The sequence below is a fragment of the Mustela nivalis genome, assembly GCF_964662115.1.
Source record: "Mustela nivalis genome assembly, chromosome: 2".
Taxonomy (NCBI): Eukaryota; Metazoa; Chordata; class Mammalia; order Carnivora; family Mustelidae; genus Mustela; species Mustela nivalis.
This window is the reverse complement of record NC_139021.1, coordinates 36,580,119-36,599,552: the sequence shown is the minus strand read 5'-3', so window position 1 is coordinate 36,599,552 and position 19,434 is coordinate 36,580,119. Positions and strand designations below refer to the sequence as shown.

General features: G+C 37.6%; 1 protein-coding gene across 1 annotated transcript in view; it reads left to right on the top strand.

The window, feature by feature from the left end:
* Positions 1-19,434, top strand: part of VPS13B (vacuolar protein sorting 13 homolog B) — a 714,200-nt gene that overhangs the window by 491,024 nt on the left and 203,742 nt on the right. The window contains exon 29 of the mRNA XM_082719962.1: positions 4,693-5,380. Coding sequence (XP_082576088.1) covers positions 4,693-5,380 — 688 coding nt within the window. The remainder of the gene's footprint in view (positions 1-4,692; positions 5,381-19,434) is intronic.

Below are 19,434 nucleotides of genomic sequence, written 5' to 3'. Positions count from 1 at the left end.
ACACTGTGAACTTTTCTTTTCCCACAAAGGAATAGTAAATTGATGCCCAAGTTTAGGGCTTAGCACACATAATTAATTATAAAGCTTTTCTCAAGAGCAGGCCAGATACTCTTTAGTATAACAGATAAATCTGCAATGAACTGGTGACAAACCAATGGATTTTTAAATATGTCTCAAAAATCATCAGCTTATTTATTTCAGTGCTGCAAATAGTGTGGAAACTTAGAAAAATGGAGGAAATCTTGGCTTTTAACCCAGTTTGAAGAATTTCGTTGCCCAGGACTGAGAAAGTTGTACTTTTTTTTTTTCCTCTCCCCAATAAGAGTCAGAGTCTTTCATCTCTGGGTCATTGGTTCAAATTCCATTCTGCTCGGTAGTGACTAGAATTAGTTACCATCTGACTTCTGTTCAGTAACCTGTGTGACCCAGGCTGATAGCTGCCATCCTGCCCTTGCTGGTTATTTATATCTCAAGATCAGGCTACTTGACTTTCACTAGAGCTGAATGTGGCAATCTCAACACACACTAGGGCTGGACACTGAGTATCTACCTACGGGCAGTTTGTTTTGTCACGTTAACACCATTAGAGAACCCTTACTTTAAGGAAGGAGAGACCAGATTTTCAATACAAATCTCTGAATTATAAAAAGAAAATACAATTCTCGATGCATAGAAAGTAGTGGAGTTAAGTGTGGTCGCCTTTCCTGATGGAATGAAAATGGTTGAGTTCTGAATTTGAGTTTGCCTCAGAACCCAATGTAAAGGATTTCTTTATTATGTTGTATACAGGTACTTAGTTTGTAATATGTCAAAACATGGCCAGTAAATCCTAGACTAGTTTTTTCCATGTATTATTTGAGAATTCCTAGTTGGTAATGGATTTGAATGTATATTTGAACTTTTTAAACGGGGATAACTAAAAGCTTTAAAATTAAATTATTTTGATAATTGCCATTTTTTTTATTTTACTGAATTTTTCAGTTAAATACGTTCACTTGTTTATTCAGTCAGCACATAATTATTAAGCTCTGCTATGTTATAGGGAGTATGGTGTATGCTAATAATACTTGTGGCGTTCTGTCTTACCCATAGCCTAATATCAGACTGACCTTGGACTTATTGATTCATCTTTCTAAGCCTCAGTTTCCTCACCTGTGAAATGGGAATAACACTACCCCCTTCAGAGGGTTATAACACTTTGTATAGAAAATGTAGGTGTGTACTAACAACATTTGGCAAATAACAAACATAACTCAGTGGTATTTTTTATCTTCAATTGCTTGCAATTGAATTGCTCTGAGACAGGACACAGTGTGCAAAGTGCTGTGACAATAAATATTAGCTTGTTATGAAACTGTAAAAATGGGAAAGACTAGCACCTTCTAGAAGGGTTAAAGAAGTCTTCTCAAAGAAGGTGACTTTTTTTTTAACTTACCCTTTATTGCGTGCCGCTATGTATTATGTTCAACACATTAACTCGGGCGCCTGGGTGGCTCAGTGGGTAAGCTGCTGCTTTCAGCTCAGGTCATGATCTCAGGGTCCTGGGATTGAGTCCCGCATCAGGCTCCCTGCTCAGCAGGGAGCCTGCTTCCCTCTCTCTCTCTCTCTGCCTGCCTCTCTGTCTACTGTGCTCTCTCTCTGTCAAATAAATAAATAAAAATCTTAAAAAAAAAACAAAAACAAAAACACATTAACTCATTTAATGCTGAAGCAACTTTGTGGGTTGGGTATTAATGTCCCCAGTGTGAAGTTGAGGACCCAGCAGAGACTGTGAGAATAACCAAGTAGAAGTGTGATCAGCCCACAAGGTAGAGAGTACAGATCAGGAAAGAGCCCATGAATATATCTGGAAAGACCTTAAAGACTACAGCATATGGGGAGGTCTGTGTCCACATGTATGTATATGCTAACAATCATGTGTTCCTAATCTGCAGACCAATTTTTTTATTTAATATTCTATCAGAAACCATCATCAAACATTTATGGATCCTCTCTGTAGCATGCCAGGCTCTCCTGTACTCCTTAGTGGTACACAGAAGCCACATGATGTGGCCCAGTCCCTCTGGCAGTCCTTCACCTGGTAAAAGACAGGCTTGTGGCAGCTGCCCATTATTGAGTATTTACTGTATACCAGGCACTGTGCTGACCTCTTTAGACAAATTAGCTCATTGAATCCTCATACTCTTGAGATCAAATTTAAATCCCTGTTTTAGGGACGCCTGGGTGGCTCAGTTGGTTAAGCAGCTGCCTTCGGCTCGGGTCATGATCCCAGCGTCCTGGGATCGAGTCCCACATCGGGCTCCTTGCTCCGCAGGGAGCCTGCTTCTCCCTCTCCCTCTGCCTCTGCCTTCCACTCTGTCTGCCTGTGCTCACTCTCACTCTCTCTCTGGCAAATAAATAAATAAAATCTTAAAAAAAAAAAAATAAATCCCTGTTTTACAGATGAGGTTATACAACCTTAGAGAGGTTTGTAATTTGTCTAAAATCATACAGTCAGAAAGCAGTGAGCTTGACCCCACATCCATCTGCCTCTAAAGCCTGTAAATGTTTTAATCTAATAGTGCCACTACAGAACATTGTAGGTATAAATTGAAATATGTGTAAAGTGTTAAGATGGCCAAGCAGGAAAAGAATGAGAGAACAATTCTCAGACAAGTCGCATTTGTTCTGAGTCTTGATGGGATAATCTATGTTTGCTGGCTCAGGAGGGGCACTCCAGACAGTGAAGTAGCACTCTAGAGAAAGAATGGATGAAAAGGACATAGTGTCTTCAAAGAACAGGACTGTGTTGTTTTTGCTTCATATAGTTCATATTGGACTTTTATTAACAATATACATCTCCTTCAACCACTTAAAAATCAATAGGCAAGAAGTATTTTTAAAAATTTAATGACTGTTACATCATTGTCTTGAATGAATTAACAGCCCTTTAACATTTTCATAAACAACTCATGAAAATTCGTACCATGTGGAAAAATGATACTATATTTATTGATCAAATTAAAGAAAAGCCTAAGAAATGATAAGCAATGCCCAGGGGACTATTTTTCCTTTGATGGTGCTAATATAAATTAATGTAGCCTTTTTTGGAAGGTTGTTAACAATATTGGTAACCTTAAACTTTCCTATAACATTTACCTAATAATTCTACTTCTAGAAGACTTTTCTAGGGGCACCTGGGTGGCTCAGGTCATGATCTGAGCCACCTGCCTTCGGCTCAGGTCATGATCTCTGGGTCCTGGGATTGAGCCCCACATCAGGCTCTCTGCTCAGCAGGGAGCCTGCTTCCTCCTCTCTCTCTGCCTGCCTCTCTGACTACTTGTGATCTCTATCTGTCAAATAAATAAATAAAACCTTTAAAAAAAAAAAAAAAAGAAGCCTGTTCTAAGGAAATGTTAGTTGTTTTTCATAGAGATTTTTTTTGTCAAAAAGTAAAAACTGGAATATCCAATTATATGAAAATGGTTGAACAAATGTTCCCAACACTAATTATTATGCAGCTTTTTCAAACAGCTATGAAGAATAATTAGTATATGCCAGATCGGGGTACAGTTTAGCTCTATGGTATGATCATAACCAAACAGGGGCTGGTGGGGGGAGCACCTTTGCACAGGTGGGGAAGAAATGCTGAAAATGCTCTAAAATATTACCATTGGCTATGTTTGGTGATAAGACTGTAGTCAAGAGGATTTGGGTTTTGTTTTGTTTTTTTTCTCAGATTGGCCATGGTTTCTTAGTAATGAGTCTGTTTTACTTGGAGGAAAAAGCAAGTGAAACATCTAGCGTATCACAAACTGATGGCTGGGAAGACCTAGGAAAGGGAAGCCAAAGAAGCAAAGTAGAGATCTCAGTGCTGTGTGGCCCCCAAGTTGTTCTCTGTTCTCCATGGAGGGAGTGGTTAATGGAAAATTTTGAAAACAAGTAGCCTTTAGTGCACAAAGGAAAAATCTACCTTCGAGGACTTTAATTACTTATATTTTGCTTCATCATTTATGTTTACTCTTGTTCCAAGTCCTTCGACAGAGGAAAATAAACTTCATTTTGAATAAAATAATTTTATTTTAGTTTACTTTTCTTTGTTCTTCATAATTTTTTTTTTGACAGGTCACACGTCCAACCTTTTATTTTTTTTATTTTTTTTTATAAACATATATTTTTATCCCCAGGGGTACGGGTCTGTGAATCGCCAGGTTTACACACTTCACAGCTTGTTCTTCATAATTTAAGACTCTTGACTTTTACCTCTCTTTCTTCCTATCCAAAATCTTACAAGTCAATTCTATAATGACAAGGGCAAACAATATAAACTACCTCTGCCTAAAATATCATTTCAACCAATAGTAATAATGATTTGGAAATAGTTTATTGCACTACTTGAAAAATCACCATGAATACTAACATAATTCTTTAGAAAGGTATTTTTAAGTATATACTACTGTTAGTCCAAAAAAAGGAAGTCTGATTCAAAATTGACTCCAAAGTCTCCTTCAACAGTAGAAATGTAATGTGATGCTTTTTCCCAAGTATTTCCTTGGCATTTTAATATGAATAGTTTTTTGAAGAGTCCCTTTGTTTTTATGATCACTCTGGTACAAGTTATGCTAGAGCCATTTTTAACATATTTATAACACCCTTTATGTATAATAACACTTGGAACGTAACCAGTTTAAAATACTTTCTTTCTCCTTACAGATCTCTAGACAAGAACAGAAAAAAACAGATATATTTGACGGAAGCATGGCTGAAACCTCCTCCCGGTACAGTGGCGCTCAGGATAGTGGAATCGGCAGTGACAGTGTTAAAATCCGAATAGTACAAATAGAACAGCACAGCGGTACCAGCCAGCATCGCATCGCCCGTCCCTCACGCCAGTCGTCAATCGTAAAAAATCTCAATTTTATTCCCTTTGACATATTCATTACTGCAAGTAGAATCTCACTAATGACCTATTCCTGTACGGCCATACCCAAATCAAAATCGCAAGAGCATAAGGATAATGAAAAAACAGGCAAGAGTTCATTAAATCTCCCAGAAGTTGATTCAGATGTTGCTAAGCCCAGCCAGCCATGTATTTCTACCGTAACAGCGGAATATCTCTTGAGCCCCAGCGTAGCTTTTCCTTCAGGGAAAAAACTAGGGGTCATCTCTCTTGAAAGTCTTCATGCGGCCACAAGGTCATCTGCTAGACAAGCACTCGGTATAACTATCGTTCGGCAGCCTGGACGGAGAGGAACCGGTGACTTGCAGCTGGAACCTTTTTTATACTTTATTGTGTCCCAGCCTTCTTTGCTTCTAAGTTGTCACCACAGAAAGCAGCGAGTGGAAATATCCATTTTTGATGCTGTGCTTAAAGGGGTAGCCTCTGATTACAAATGTACAGGTAAGAGCCTTCGAATTTACTGGAGTGCTAATAACTACTACTACCTAGTAAGTTTTATTCCCAACGTATCAAGATCGATCAAACAGAAAACAGCTGGCAGACCAGACAAGACTTCTTTTCTCCGAGGAATACGTAAATATGTAAAGTTCACGTCCCACAGCTGAATCACGTTTAAGAAAATGTTTGAAATGTATCGAGGTTTAGCCTCAGCGTTGTTAACGTGCCTCTGAATATTCATTTTTTATTTCAAGAGCTGAATGAAAGAGGTTCTTTCTGGCCTATAGAAATGCTTAAGAATTTCCACTGATTGGGAAGTCAAGCTTTTTGTTTTTTCGTATTAATACCCCGTAGGTATGCTTTTCATATTAATGCAGCTGTTCAGGTTGAAAAAAAAAACACCTTAGAAAATGGAAGTTTATTGTTTTGGTATTCTTTTAATCTAATCAGCTTGCTCTAACCGCGTTATAGTAAATGTATTTGAGAAGGTTTATTAGTAAGGTAAGATGGTTTAAAGATGTTTATTACATGTATAGCAAACACATTTATTTGTGGTATTGGCCAACTGGCTCTTGTTTCTCCATCCATACCTCTCTTATAACCAGAGAGAATCCTATATTATAATAATTATATTGAACTTCAGAAGCTTGTTGTCTTTTAAGACTAAGAAAATGATCAGGAGTTCAGATTTAAAACGTGTTGGCTATTAAACAGCAAGGGCCAGTGGAAATAGGGTCAAACAGGGTATAGAGACCTTTTCCCTGAGTTAATGTAGAATTAGAGATTCGGCAGGGAAACTGGAAAAGGTAGTTGGGCCATCTAAGATTCAGTATTGGAAGAAGGTCCTAGCAAGCTCAGGTATAAATCAGGCATTTTATTGCTATCAGGTGGTCCCATCTAGCAGATGGAAGCCAGCAGTGAGGCATTTGGAGAATCTGTCCAACAAGTCAAGCTGGTTCGTTTTTGGCATTAAGGAGAACCATTTTACACGGCAGGCTCCTGGAGAGAAGGTGACAGGTGTGGGGATCAGGATTTCATTTCAGCCCAAGGAAATAAGGTCAAAGGGGCCTTTGGCTTTTGCTGAATCATCGTACGGGTCCTCTACTTCAGAAAAGAGAAACTAGGCTGTTTCTAAGGAAGAGCATATCCTAGGGTTACCTCCTAGACGGCCTGCTCGCCCTCTCTCCATTGATGTGCTGGAACTAGCTCAAACTGGCTTGCAAGGGCCAACTGTAAAATTTTTAGGAACTTTGAAAGACAGTTGTTAAACCACTGGTAGTTTAAATCGGCTACGGTGAGAATATTTCTGCCACATATGTTGGCAAATGCCATCAGTCAACTCTCCTGCTCTGAGAGCCAGTTGTTAAACGTTTACCAGCAGGCACTGACTGCCTCCTTTCCTCAGACAAGTCCTCGTTTACTGAGTGCCTACAATGCAGTGGGGACTTCAGGGGCACTGAAGATGGACATGGTGCTAAGGTTGATGTTTTATATGATTCAGGAACACATGCCTGTGTACCTGATCCCTGTTTGGGGGGTCTGCTCAGCATTGGCCAAAACTAGGTGCAGGAATGGGAAAATAAATCTGAATTCCAGGGCCCTCCTGCAATTTTTTCAGCTGTCGTTGCTTGTAGGTGGGTCGCTTCACTGACCTCTACTAAGAGATACTAATAACTGAGTTCAACAGAACTATCAGGACTCATATCAAAGATGTGCAGTTGAATTATAATTAATTCTTAGGCTGAAATATTATACTACTTTTTGTTTTAAAAAAATCCTTTGGGGGTGCCTGGCTGGCTCAGTTGGTGGGACATGCAACTCTTGATCTCAGAGTTGGGAGATCTCTACACCATGTTGGGTGTTGTAGAGATTACTTTAAAATAAAATCTTTAAAAAAAAAAATAAAAAATAATTGGGGAGGGTATGTGCTTTGGTGAGTGCTGTGAAGTGTGTAAACTTGGCGATTCACAGACCCGTACCCCTGGGGATAAAAATATATGTTTATAAAAAATTAAAAATTAATTAAAAAAAATAAAAAATATATTTTTAAAAAGTTTTAAAATGCTTGTATATGGGCCAACATGGAACCCAGTTTCAGTAGATGAAGCTTAGAGTGAAGGTTATGAACCAGTTGACTACAGGGGGTTCCATGTGGGAGGAAAAAGACTCCCATACCTTCCCAGGAGCATGCTTTGCATAATATCCTTGTGGGTGCCTTTCTCTACACAAAATGTGTCTACTTGGACATGTACATTATCCAAAAAGAGTTATCAGTATAAATGATCACATTTCTGAAAAATGAATTTCAAGATTTGGAGACATTCATCAGAAAGTAACTAATTAAAATAGAACAGTGAAAAAAACTGAAGAAGCAATGAGCACTTACTGAGTACTCCTTCTGTGCCAGACGTTGTACTAACTTCTTCAATGCATTATCTCATTTAATCCTTTTAACAGCTCTATGGGAAATGTTATATATAATCCCGTCTTAGAAAAAAGGAAACTAAAGTTTGCAGAAGTGAAATAACATGTCCAAGATTATAGACCTAGGAATAAACAGAGCTAAAATTCAAAACAAGATCTGTTGGATTCCTGAGTCTGATCTGATGAAGCTAACTTTCTAAGAAAGGTCTGGAAAAAGTTTATAAGTTAAAAATGAAAGAGGTGACATATTATATCTTTCTGCAGTACTTATACTCTTTTTTATTTATTGAGATACAGTACAATATTATATTACTTTGAGGTATACAACCTAGTGAGCCAACATTTGTATACAGTATGAAATGGTCACCACAGTAAGTCCAGTTAACATCTGTCACCTTATAGAGTTAGTATAATGTTGTTGACTGTTTTCCCTATGCTGTATATTTTATCCCCAAGACTTAACTTATTTTATAACTGGAGGTTTGTACTTCTTAATTTCCTGCACCCATGAAGGCCTCCCTTCTGATGACTGCCCAACTGTTTTCTGTATCTATGAATCTGGGTTTTGTTTTGTTTTGTTTCAGTCCCATATGTTAAGTGACATTATATGGTATTTTTCTCTGTTTGACCTATTTCAATTAGCATAACACCCTCGAGGTCCATTCATATGTCACAAGTAGCAAGATTTCTTTCATTTTAATGGCTGAGTAGTATTTCAGAGAGAGAGAGAGTGTGTGTGTGTGTGTGTGTGTGTTGTATACACGTGGTAGCTCTAACTTTTTGAGGAACTTTCATTCTGGTTTCTGTAGTGGCTGCACTAATTCACATTCCCACTAACAGTATACAAGTGTTCCCTTTTCTCCATATCCTCACCAACAGTTGTTATTTCTTGTGTTCTAGGGAATAACCTTTCCCACAGGTGTGAGGTGATATCTCATTGTGGTTTTGATTTGCAATTCCCTCATGATTAGTGAGGTTGAGCATCTTTTTATATGGCTGTTGGCCATCTGTATGTCTTTTTAGGAAAAATGTCTCTTCAGATCCTATGCTCATATCTTAATCAGATTGTTTACTTTTTTGTTAAATTATACAAGTTTTTATGTAATTGGATATTAACCCCCTATTGGATGTATGACTTAAATGTCTTCTCTCATTCAGTAGGTTGTCTTTTCAGTTTGTCAGTGATTTCCTTTACTGTGCAATAGCTTTCTAGTTTGATATAGTCCTTTGTTTATTTTTGCTTTTGCTTCCTTGGTCTCGAGTCATATCTAAAAGACACCGCTAAGGCTGATATCAAGGAGCTTGCTGTCTATGTTTTCTTCTAGGAATTTTATGGTTTGAGTTCTTATATTTAAAGTCTTTAATTCACTTTTAGTTGATTTTTATATATGGTGTAAGATAGTGGTCTAGTTTCATTCTTTTTGCATGTAGCTGTCTAATTTTTCCAATACCATTTATTGGAGAGACCATCCTTTCCCCATTGTATATTCTTAACTCCTTTGTTGAACATATATGCATGGGTTTATTTCTGGGCTTTCTATTCTTTTTTTTTTTAAAGATTTTATTTATTTATTTGAGAGAGAGACAGTGAGAGAGAACATGAGAGGCGAGAAGGTCAGAGGGAGAAGCAGACTCCCCATGGAGCTGGGAGCCCGATGCGGGACTCGATCCCGGGACTCCAGGACCGTGACCTGAGCCGAAGGCAGTTGCTCAACCAACTGAGCCACCCAGGCGCCCCTGGGCTTTCTATTCTAAGCCTGATCTATGTATCTGTTTTTATGCCAGTGCCCTACTGTTTGTTTTTTTATTAAGATTTGATTGATTTATTTGACATCACAAGTAGAAAGAGGGGCAGAGCGGGTGGGGGAGGGAAGCAGGCTCCCCACTGAGCAGAGAGCCCGACGCAGGGCTCTATCCCAGGACCCTGGGATCATGAACTGAGCCAAAGGCAGAGGCTCAACCCACTAAGCCACCCAGGAGCGCCCCCCCCCCCCACTGCTACTGTTTTGATTACAATATTTTTGTAGTATAGTTTGAAATCAGGGAGCCTGATACTTCTGGCTTTGTTCTTCTTTCTCAGGATTGCTTTGGCTATTCATGGTCTTTTGTGGTTCCATACAAATTCTGGGATTATTTGTTCTAGTTGTATGAAAGTTGTCATTAGAATTTTGTTAGTAACTGCTCTGATTTATAGATTGCTTTGGTGGTATGGACATTTTGATAATACTAATTCTTCTAGTCTATGCACATGGAATATCTTTCCATTTATTTGCATCATCATTAATTTGTTTCATCAGTGTCTAATCATTTGCAGTGTACAGTTCTTTTACATCCTTGGAATACTTTATTCTTTTTGATGCAATTGTAAATGAGTTTGTTTCCTTGATTCCTCTTTCTGCTACTTTCATTATTAGTGTATAGAAACACAATACACACATATTTTTGTATATTAATTTTTTATCCTGCAACTTTCCTGACTTCATTTGTTACTTCTAATAGTCTTTTTAGTGGAGTCTTTATAAGATACTGCTCCACTGTCTTCTTTCCTCTGTGGCTTCTGATGAGAAATCCATAATAATCACAATCATTGTTTCCATATATGTAATGTATTGATTTTCTCTAGCTGCTTTCAAGATTTTTTTTCTTTATATTTAGATTACTATGGGTTGATTATAATGCATCTAGGCTTGATTTCTTTGAATTTATCCTTTTTGAGGTTCTCTGAGCTCCTTAACTCTATAACTATGCTTTTTATTTTTTTATTTTATTTTATTTTTTTTAAAGATTTTATTTACCCATCCGACAGACAGAGATCACAAGTAGGCAGAGAGGCAGGCAGAGAGAGAGAGAGAGAGGGAAGCAGGCTTCCCGCGGAGCAGGGAGCCCGATGCGGGGCTCGATCCCAGGACCCTGAGATCATGACCCGAGCCGAAGGCAGCAGCCCAAACCATTGAGCCACCCAGGCGCCCCTATAACTATGCTTTTTAAAACCAAATTCAGAAACATCTTAACTATTATTTCTTTAAGTATTTTTCTGCACCAATCTTTCTCCTCTTCTTTTGAGGACACCAACATTTAAAATTTTAGAATTATTCCACAGGTCCCTGAGACTCCATTCTTTTTTTTTTTTCTTTTTTCCTACTTTATTTCTTCTTCTCTGTTCTTCATATTAAATAATTTCTATTGAATATTCCAGTTCTAAAATTTTAATTTGTTCCTTTCTGTAGTTTCTCTTTCTCTTCTAAGAACTTATGTATTTCCATTCATTCAAGCATATTTACCTTACCTCCTGAAGCATAGTTATAACACCTGCTAGAATCTTAAATGCTGTGTCATTGCCGCCATGGCCCAGCCATTACATTAGCTACCCCCAACCTCCCCCCTGCCCAGACTCACTGTGCCCACCCTTGGGGCAAAACCAGGAAAGAGAAAGAAATATAAAAGGCAGGGGCGCCTGGGTGGCTCAGTGGGTTAAGCCTCTGCCTTCAGCTCGGGTCATGATCTTGGGGTCCTGGATCCAGCCCCGCATCAGGCTCTCTGTTCAGCAGGGAGCCTGCTTCCCCCTCTCTTTGTCTGCCTCTCTGCCTACTTGCCTCTCTCTCTCTCTGTCAAATAGATAAATAAAATCTTTTTTTTAAAAAAAAAGAAATATAAAAGGCAGTGGGTTTTCCTATGCCCTTAAAACCACAGGAGCCTTGTTTCCCAGACGCAAGGACTTTAGCTGTTCTTGCCGTCACTGCACACCACAACCTAAGACTCCCTCTCAAAGTAGAGAAAAGAAGAAAAACAAAACAAAGCAGGAAACCCATCACTGTAGGGGTCACATCTGCAAGTTTGACTGCCCTCCTCAATCTGCATTATTGTTGTTTACTTTTTCCCAGTCCTCAGGCATTTATTTTTTGTATTTTTTCTCAAGTTTTTGATTGTAAGCAGCATGAGAGTTAGGTTGCAGTGAGCTTATTATGATTCTGGCTGGCACCAGAAGTCCCGCAATTATAAAATAATAAAACTGTTTTGTAGACTATTTGCCAAGACATGGTTTTCTGAGAAACTTAGTACATGATTTCCTCCAAAAGTGACACTTCAATATCTTTACATCTGTGAGCACAGATCAATTAATATATTGTAATGAATAAACTGCTTCCAGGGAATTGTCAGCATTAGCTTGATTCTGCCCATGTCACCATCAAGCAAAGAACATGTTCAGATACTGAGGGGTAATTGTGTTATTTCTCTGTGGTCCTGAGGGATATCCTTTCATATATTATAAAATCAAGTTAGAAGTTAGAAGTGCTGTGAAATTCATTGTCCCTCATGTCAGTCTGTCTTCTCAGTTCATGTGACTGATACGTACGTGTGTGTGTGTGTGTGTGTGTGTGTGTGTATTATTATATATGCCATTTATGCACATACCTGTTGAAAAACCTGAATTCTATGAGAGCCTACCCAGAACAGATGCTAAATGAAATCTGTATTTGTACCTATCCCTACACCTTTTTTTTTTTTTTTTTTTTAAGAAACCTGAAGTGAAACAGAAGTGATGACATTTACTTACAGTTTTGAAAGATTAGGGGCACCTGGGTGGCTCAGTGGGTTAAATCCTCTGCCTTCAGCTCAGGTCATGATCTCAGGGCCATGGGATTGAGCCCCAAATTGGGCTCTCTGCTCAGCAGGGAGCCTGCTTCCCTCTCTATCTGTGCCTTCTTCTCTGCCTACTTGTGATCTCTGTCTGTCAAATAAATAAATAAAATCTTTTAAAAATTTTTTTTGAAAGATTAATAAAGTATAATCCCAATCCTCATAATTTTGTGATCTTACATTATGCCAGCTTTACCTGTAAGTGTATATATGGTGGTTTGTTTATACCTGTAAGTATACATATAATTTTTAAAATGGCAGATTATCTCAAGCCTAAATTATCAACTTGAGTTTCTTTTATGACTGTTAATATCCTGTGCATGATCTTCCATCTAGTCCCAGTAGATAATACATCTGTGAGTCAACAAGTTTCTTTTTAAAATGTGAAAATAATGTGACAGTGGGCTTTCCCATGTCCTTACCTGGAGCAACCTCTAACAGAAATGAGATCTTCTGCCAGCACCTCTATATGCAGCAGCTGTAATATTGGCAGTTCTCATTTAAGTAAAGATGTATGTAGTTGTTTTTAACATAATCGTATTAGTTGTGTTTATAAATATTTAAAATTTGGTATTTATTTTATTTTAAGGTAATGCAGTCCAGATTTGAAATTGCCTCATATCTTGACTATGCAGCCCAGGGCAGACTTAAAAAGTCATTTCTCTTCTTGTTTGTTTGGGGCTTTTTGTTTATTTCTGGAGAAATGACTGTGCCATCTGGTCAGTTGTGAAGGATTTGAACCATTCCAAGGGAATTTAACTAACCCCCACACTTCCTCAGCACATGGTCAGTTAGTCCGGTAGCTTATTACTCATTAGGTAACAGGAACAAACCGATTTGAAGACAGTTGCTTCAGCCATCCTGCAGCTTCCTTACCTTCCTGTAATTTTTCAAACATTGGGTAGACTAAAATACAGAAATTAAACTTGATTAGAATTTATACTGAAAAAAAAAAAAAAGAATTTATACTGAAAGATCAGGTAATCATATATTTCTGGGTATGACAAAAATATCCACAACATTTTATCTATAGTATGGGATACTTTCCACATTTTAAAGTCTTATAAACATTACATATATGACTTTATATCTAATTAAGAGGCAAACACGGAATAGAGCTCAAGATTTGGAGTCAGTCAGTCCTGAGTTCTAATCCCAGCCTGGCTTTTCTTAACAGCCATGTGACCTCAGACAAGTTATTTAGAATAGGTGGTTAACACTTACCTAGAACAGGCGGAGAACAGTGGTAGCAACCTTCTAGAACTGATGTGAGAATTAAGTGATATGTATGTATGGATGGAGCACTTAGCTAAGTGTGTAGCACAGGGCTCCAGGAATGTTAATATTGCCATTGTTGCTTTTATCATCATTCTTAACATCTTTAAGTTGAGTTTAAAATAGTGGTTGTAATTAGCCCCCCAAAAAAATTTCACATCATTTTAGTGCAATTTATGGCTATTGTGTAGTTTTGAAATTTTCAGTCACAGTAATTGGCTTCTTTATCCTTTCATGAATAGGTCTGCAAAAAATGTGCCGAAGACATCTGAGTAAACCAACAGTTGGAAAATCATAAACTGCCTTCTTACACCTCATAAATCATATCTTGATTTCATTTAGTTATTGTGACTTTAAGAGAAGGATTGAATTACATGTCTCTTTAGAATTAAAGGTTTTGCTAATGTCTCTGGAAAGGATTCGAATTAACCTGTGACTTTAATGTCATAATGATCACAACTTGAACATTTATCTGAAAATTTAGCTGCTGGGAACATTTCTTGCTGGCCAGTAATATGAAATGAAATTACTACTTTGACAGAAATCAGCAAGTAAGTAGGTCTCATAAGTGAGAGAAACTCTAGTGGATCACTCAAGGAGAGTTGTGGGGAGACTGTTACATAAGAAGTTGACCCCAGCGAGCAGAGGGAATTAACATATGGCAAAGGATATTGGAATGGAAATCAGAAATTTTGACTTTTAGTTTTGGCTCTAATACCAAGATTCTTTGATGCAAATAAGTAAAGTTCTTGGTGTCTTAGTTTCCTTATATCTAAAATGGGTTTAATAATACCTGGTCTTTGTAGTTTCATGGTTTAATCTTAGCTCCAAATGAGATATTTATGAAATACCTTAGAACTATGAAATATTAATCAACTGCAAGTGGGGACTTCTGTAGTTATTAGGAGTTGAAGGAAGAGCTTACTAGACCTCACTTTTTGAACAGGAGAAAGACTACTATCCTGGCCCTTTTGGCATCCATCCCAATCATCAGCATTTACTTAAAATGAGAAATAGGAGGAATTATTTAAAGCCACTGAATTAACTTTCAATGCTACAGAACTCAGACTTTACTCAGAACAGACAAAAGGCTATTAGGATTAAGTTGAAAAAAAAATATATATATATATAATCAAATGTCCTGTAAAACATCTGAAACCCATATTAGAATTTAACATGAAAACAGCCAAATAGGAAAGAAATCAAGAATACCACAAAACAGCATAGAAAATAAATTGAAATGATATTTCACATATTATCTGCTGGTCAGCATCATCAAATATAAATAATGTAGTTCCTCATAGCAAGATATGGAAGACTTGTTTCTAAAAGTAAGAGCCAATGGGCACTGATGATCACACACATGTAAAGCAGCCACTTTAATCCTTCCTCTTCCTCTTCTCCTAGGCTCCAGGCTTGGGATTTCAAACTAGGAAACTTCCTCTTTCCCTTCCCATCACATCTTATGAGACACATGGTACAGAGCATAGGTCAAATGCCTGGGTATCAGCAAAAAGATGGTGGCACTTACCTCGCTTCCGCAGCAATTTAGAACTGGTTTCTTGATTGATTTTGTTGTTCTGACATTGAATCCTGACTGTGTTTTAAGGATCTGGGTTCCTTCACAATTTAATTTTCAGGCATTCTGAGGATTTTATGGACTACATTTGCTTCTGTAGCTACAATTTTTAAAAAAAAGGAAAAGAAAAAGATAGCCATTTAAACTAAGGATCATGAAATAAATATAGAAAATATGAGAAACTCAGTAAGCCTGTATGTAGCTTTGCCTTTTTTTTTTATAGATGGTGGTCAAAAGGTGTCCTGATTATGACCTCTCACTGTAGGGAGAGACACTTCCAGCCTCTGAGTACAGGCAAACCAAGCACACTAGTGGCTTCTAGAAGAGGACCCTTTGGAGCTTTAACAATATCAATTTCATAGGTAGAGGTAAATACATCTGTAGATGCTTTTCTTGAAATTTTATTCAAGTTCTTTTAAGAAACACCTTTGTGTATTCTTGACTTTGCACAAAAGGATTAAGGTAAAAGACCATCTAGGAGCATCTTCTCAGTGAACTTGGAGAGAGGATGGGAGAATAGGGAATCTCTCTAAGACGTCACCTACTAACCTGCTTCTCTTATAGGTACTTTTTCCTTTTCCCCTCTGACAAGCTGTTAACTCTGCTTGATCCTCTTTAACAAAAGAAAGCTGTATGAAATTGAAATTCCGATGCACTGACCATGTTTTTGAACACCGAAAATGATTTTAAAGTGTCATCCCAATCTTTTCTTTGTATAAAACTTGATATACCCAGATACCTTACTAAAAGGAGTCTCGAACTCCTGGTTTAAAAAATTGAAAGGAGTCTGTTTTGGCTTACAGATGATTTACTTCCTTGATTCATACATAGGCCAGATATTTCTAAGGGATGGAAAAGAATGTAAGACTATAATTTTGATAATTACCAGAACCCAAGTGCAGGGAAATGTTTAGGTCAATAAGTTCTCCTCAGCCAGGAGTATTTAATAGAAAAGTGAACTACATTGACTAGTATTTTAAGCCTAAGTAGTTATTATTTTAGGAATTAAATATAAATAAGCTTACTCTGTTTTTTAAGATCGAAATTGGATATAATTTCCACTAATAGACAGTGTTTTATTTTTTATCTGTTATATTCCTCTTCAGATCAGTGAAAAAAAAGATTTTTCTAAATTGTAGAGCAAAAACAAAAACTGGGAAGAGTAGACTTTGAAAGACACTGCATACACGTACTCCTCTTTTCTTTAAAGGTTGTGTTTTAGAAACAAAATAGTGACTGTTCATTGAAGTCTTACCATGATGTGTCCCACACAAACCATGTTACACATATTATCTGATATAATATTCTCAACAACTCAGCCCATTATCCCCATTTTTGGAAACTAAGAAACTGAGACTCTGTGAAGTTAAAATTAAATTTACCCACTTTAAGGAGTCAGGACTTAAACCCAGATCTGTATGCCTCCAAAGTTCACGTTCTTTTCATTACCCTGAATTTTCTACTGTTTTATAAACTGATGTAAACTCTTCTATGGAAAAAAATTGTGAAAAAGCTCAATGAAAGTAGGACTGTCCATGTTCAGTAAATCCTAGGTCAAATGGCAATCTATTTCCTAAACCTCTTCCCTATGACAGTATCCTTTCACCTGCTGTTTGTCCCTCAAGAGTTCATCAGAAGTCACTTAAATGTTATTTCATAAACATAACAAACCAGCCTACCTCAGGCCAAAGAGAACCAGTCTCCCTGAGCAGCTATCCATGTGCCTTTGGCCTGGGCTCATTCCCTATGGCAGACTGCAGCATGCTTGCAACCATAACCGGTCATTGGAGACTTTGCAAAAAGTGAATAAAATCTAGTCTTCTTTCTTTTAAAAAACAGACAGTAGATCCTTTTGGACTCTGTGGAACTAACGAAATGAAGACAGAACTAAATCTTGAGGCTATTTGCAGTGCTACATCATACAAGCGTTTTATGCTTCCGAGGAATTGTACTGTCAGAAAACAGTGCAATATGGCATTGGAGCAAAAAGTTGCTGAAATTTAAATCTGCAACAGTAGCTTAGGGAACACATTAATTTTAATCATAATGATTTAGGGATGGTAACATTAGCATCAATAGGATTAGAAATTAAAGCATGATGTAATTTCAAAAGTTGTTACTAATATTGAGCAGGATTTTGTTACCCAGGACTGCCAGCAGCAACAGGATCAGATTAATTAGATGAATACGGCAAGAAGCTAATACTGAGAGGGAGATGGCAAACTATTTACTTACTGGAGAAAACATGGTTAAAATGAGGGATGCCAAAAGACAATCAAATGTTTATTTTTCAGTACTCATCCCCCAAATTTCAATTAATAACATTTTTTTCCAGAAACATAAGTTTATGAGAACTTTCCATCAAAGGAAAATTTGTGTCCTTGACTTTGCTCTGTATTTGCGTTAGCATTCATTTTCTGCAAAAATGTAAAGGATAAAGGTATCCCAAGACAGTTGAATCAAAGGGGCAAAAGCATTATTGCAACTATAGTTAATTGCATCTTGCACAACAAAATCTTTGCCTGGAACTGCCAGGGAAATCACCACTGGGCTAACTACTTTCTGCCTTCCTTAATCAGCCTACTTATGGAGATGTTCTTGAGCACAAAAGTGGCCAAGGGAGAGCAGAAAGAGGCACAGATTATCAACTGTTCTGTAAACCCAAGACTGATAAAAGTAAATGTTGTGGAAGAGGGAGAGAATGAGGAAGAAAATAAAAGAGAGACTTAGCTTTCAAATAAATTCTTATGGCATGGGGTTTTTTAAAAAATTCGAAGTTCATTATTCACATGGTGAAAGAAATGAAAACATTGTCTCTGCAATGGCTAACACTTAGAAGTATCTGGTATAAAAGTAGCTGGACTTCATTCAGTGTTAAGTCAATCTTTAAATGAGGAAATTATCACTGACATCTGGGAAATGTCTTCTCATTGGGACCTTAGTAAAAATGCAGCTTAGTTATGGGGAGAAAAAAAAAAAAAAAAACCCAGAAAACAAAAAACTCCTGCCACACAGAGTAACAAAGCAAAGTAGAATAAAGTAGTAGAATAAAGCTTACAAAGTCTGTAGCATGCAGCTGTTCTATGAGAGCTTGGGAAACAAACTTTTTGTTAAGTAGAAGATTGCAAAGAAAGTAAGAGTTGGTCACACTGAATCATGTTATATTTTATATAATTCAAATATTAGACAAAAACATACTTTGTGAATATTTGCTAAGGTTTAAAAAATAATAATAATGAGCAGCAGTACAAAGACCACTTTTATCAGATTCAGAAGAGGACCTCCCAAGCAGTTAAGTGACATGAAGGTTTGTGAAGAAGAGCAAGTAATCTACAAATACAGAGAATACAATCTGAAGTAAGTCTCTGTGTAAGCTAATAATATCTTGATCCATCTGTGAATGGACTGGAGACTTCCTGAATCTTCTCTTTGGGTGTTCTTTGTGACTTGATATGAAGAAGTATTTTCTTTTGAAGGCCGGGTCAACCCAGAAGGAAACCAAATAGTATAATTTTGTCAATACAATTGTCTTGTTGAAGCGAATTCCCATTGATTTTGAACAAAATTTATGGCTATGAGCAATTTGTCATTTGTTCTGACCCATTTACCTCACTCTACAACTCCTAATGCCACTATCTGGGGCACCTGGGTGGCCCAGTGGGTTAAAGCCTCCACCTTCAGCTCAGGTCATGATCCCAGGGTCCTGGGATCGAGCCCCACATCGGGCTCTCTGCTCTGCAGGGAGTCTGCTTCCTCTCTCTCTCTCTCTCTCTTTCTCTGCCTGCCTCTCTGCCTACTTGTGACCTCTGTGAAATAAATAAATAAAATCTTTATTAAAAAAAGAAAAAGAGGGGCACCTGGGTGGCTCAGTGGATTAAGCCACTGCCTTCGGATCAGGTCATGATCTCGGGGTCCTGAGATCGAGTCCCGCATCGGGCTCTCTGCTCAGCGGGGAGCCTGCTTCCCTCTCTCTCTGCCTGCCTCTCCATCTACTTGTGATTTCTCTCTGTCAAATAAATAAATAAAATCTTTAAAAATAAATAAATAAATAAATAAATAAATAAATAAGAAAAAGATACCACTATCTCCTGTTTCTTAGGTTTAGGGACAACAGCATAAATGTGCTCATCGACATCAGCAG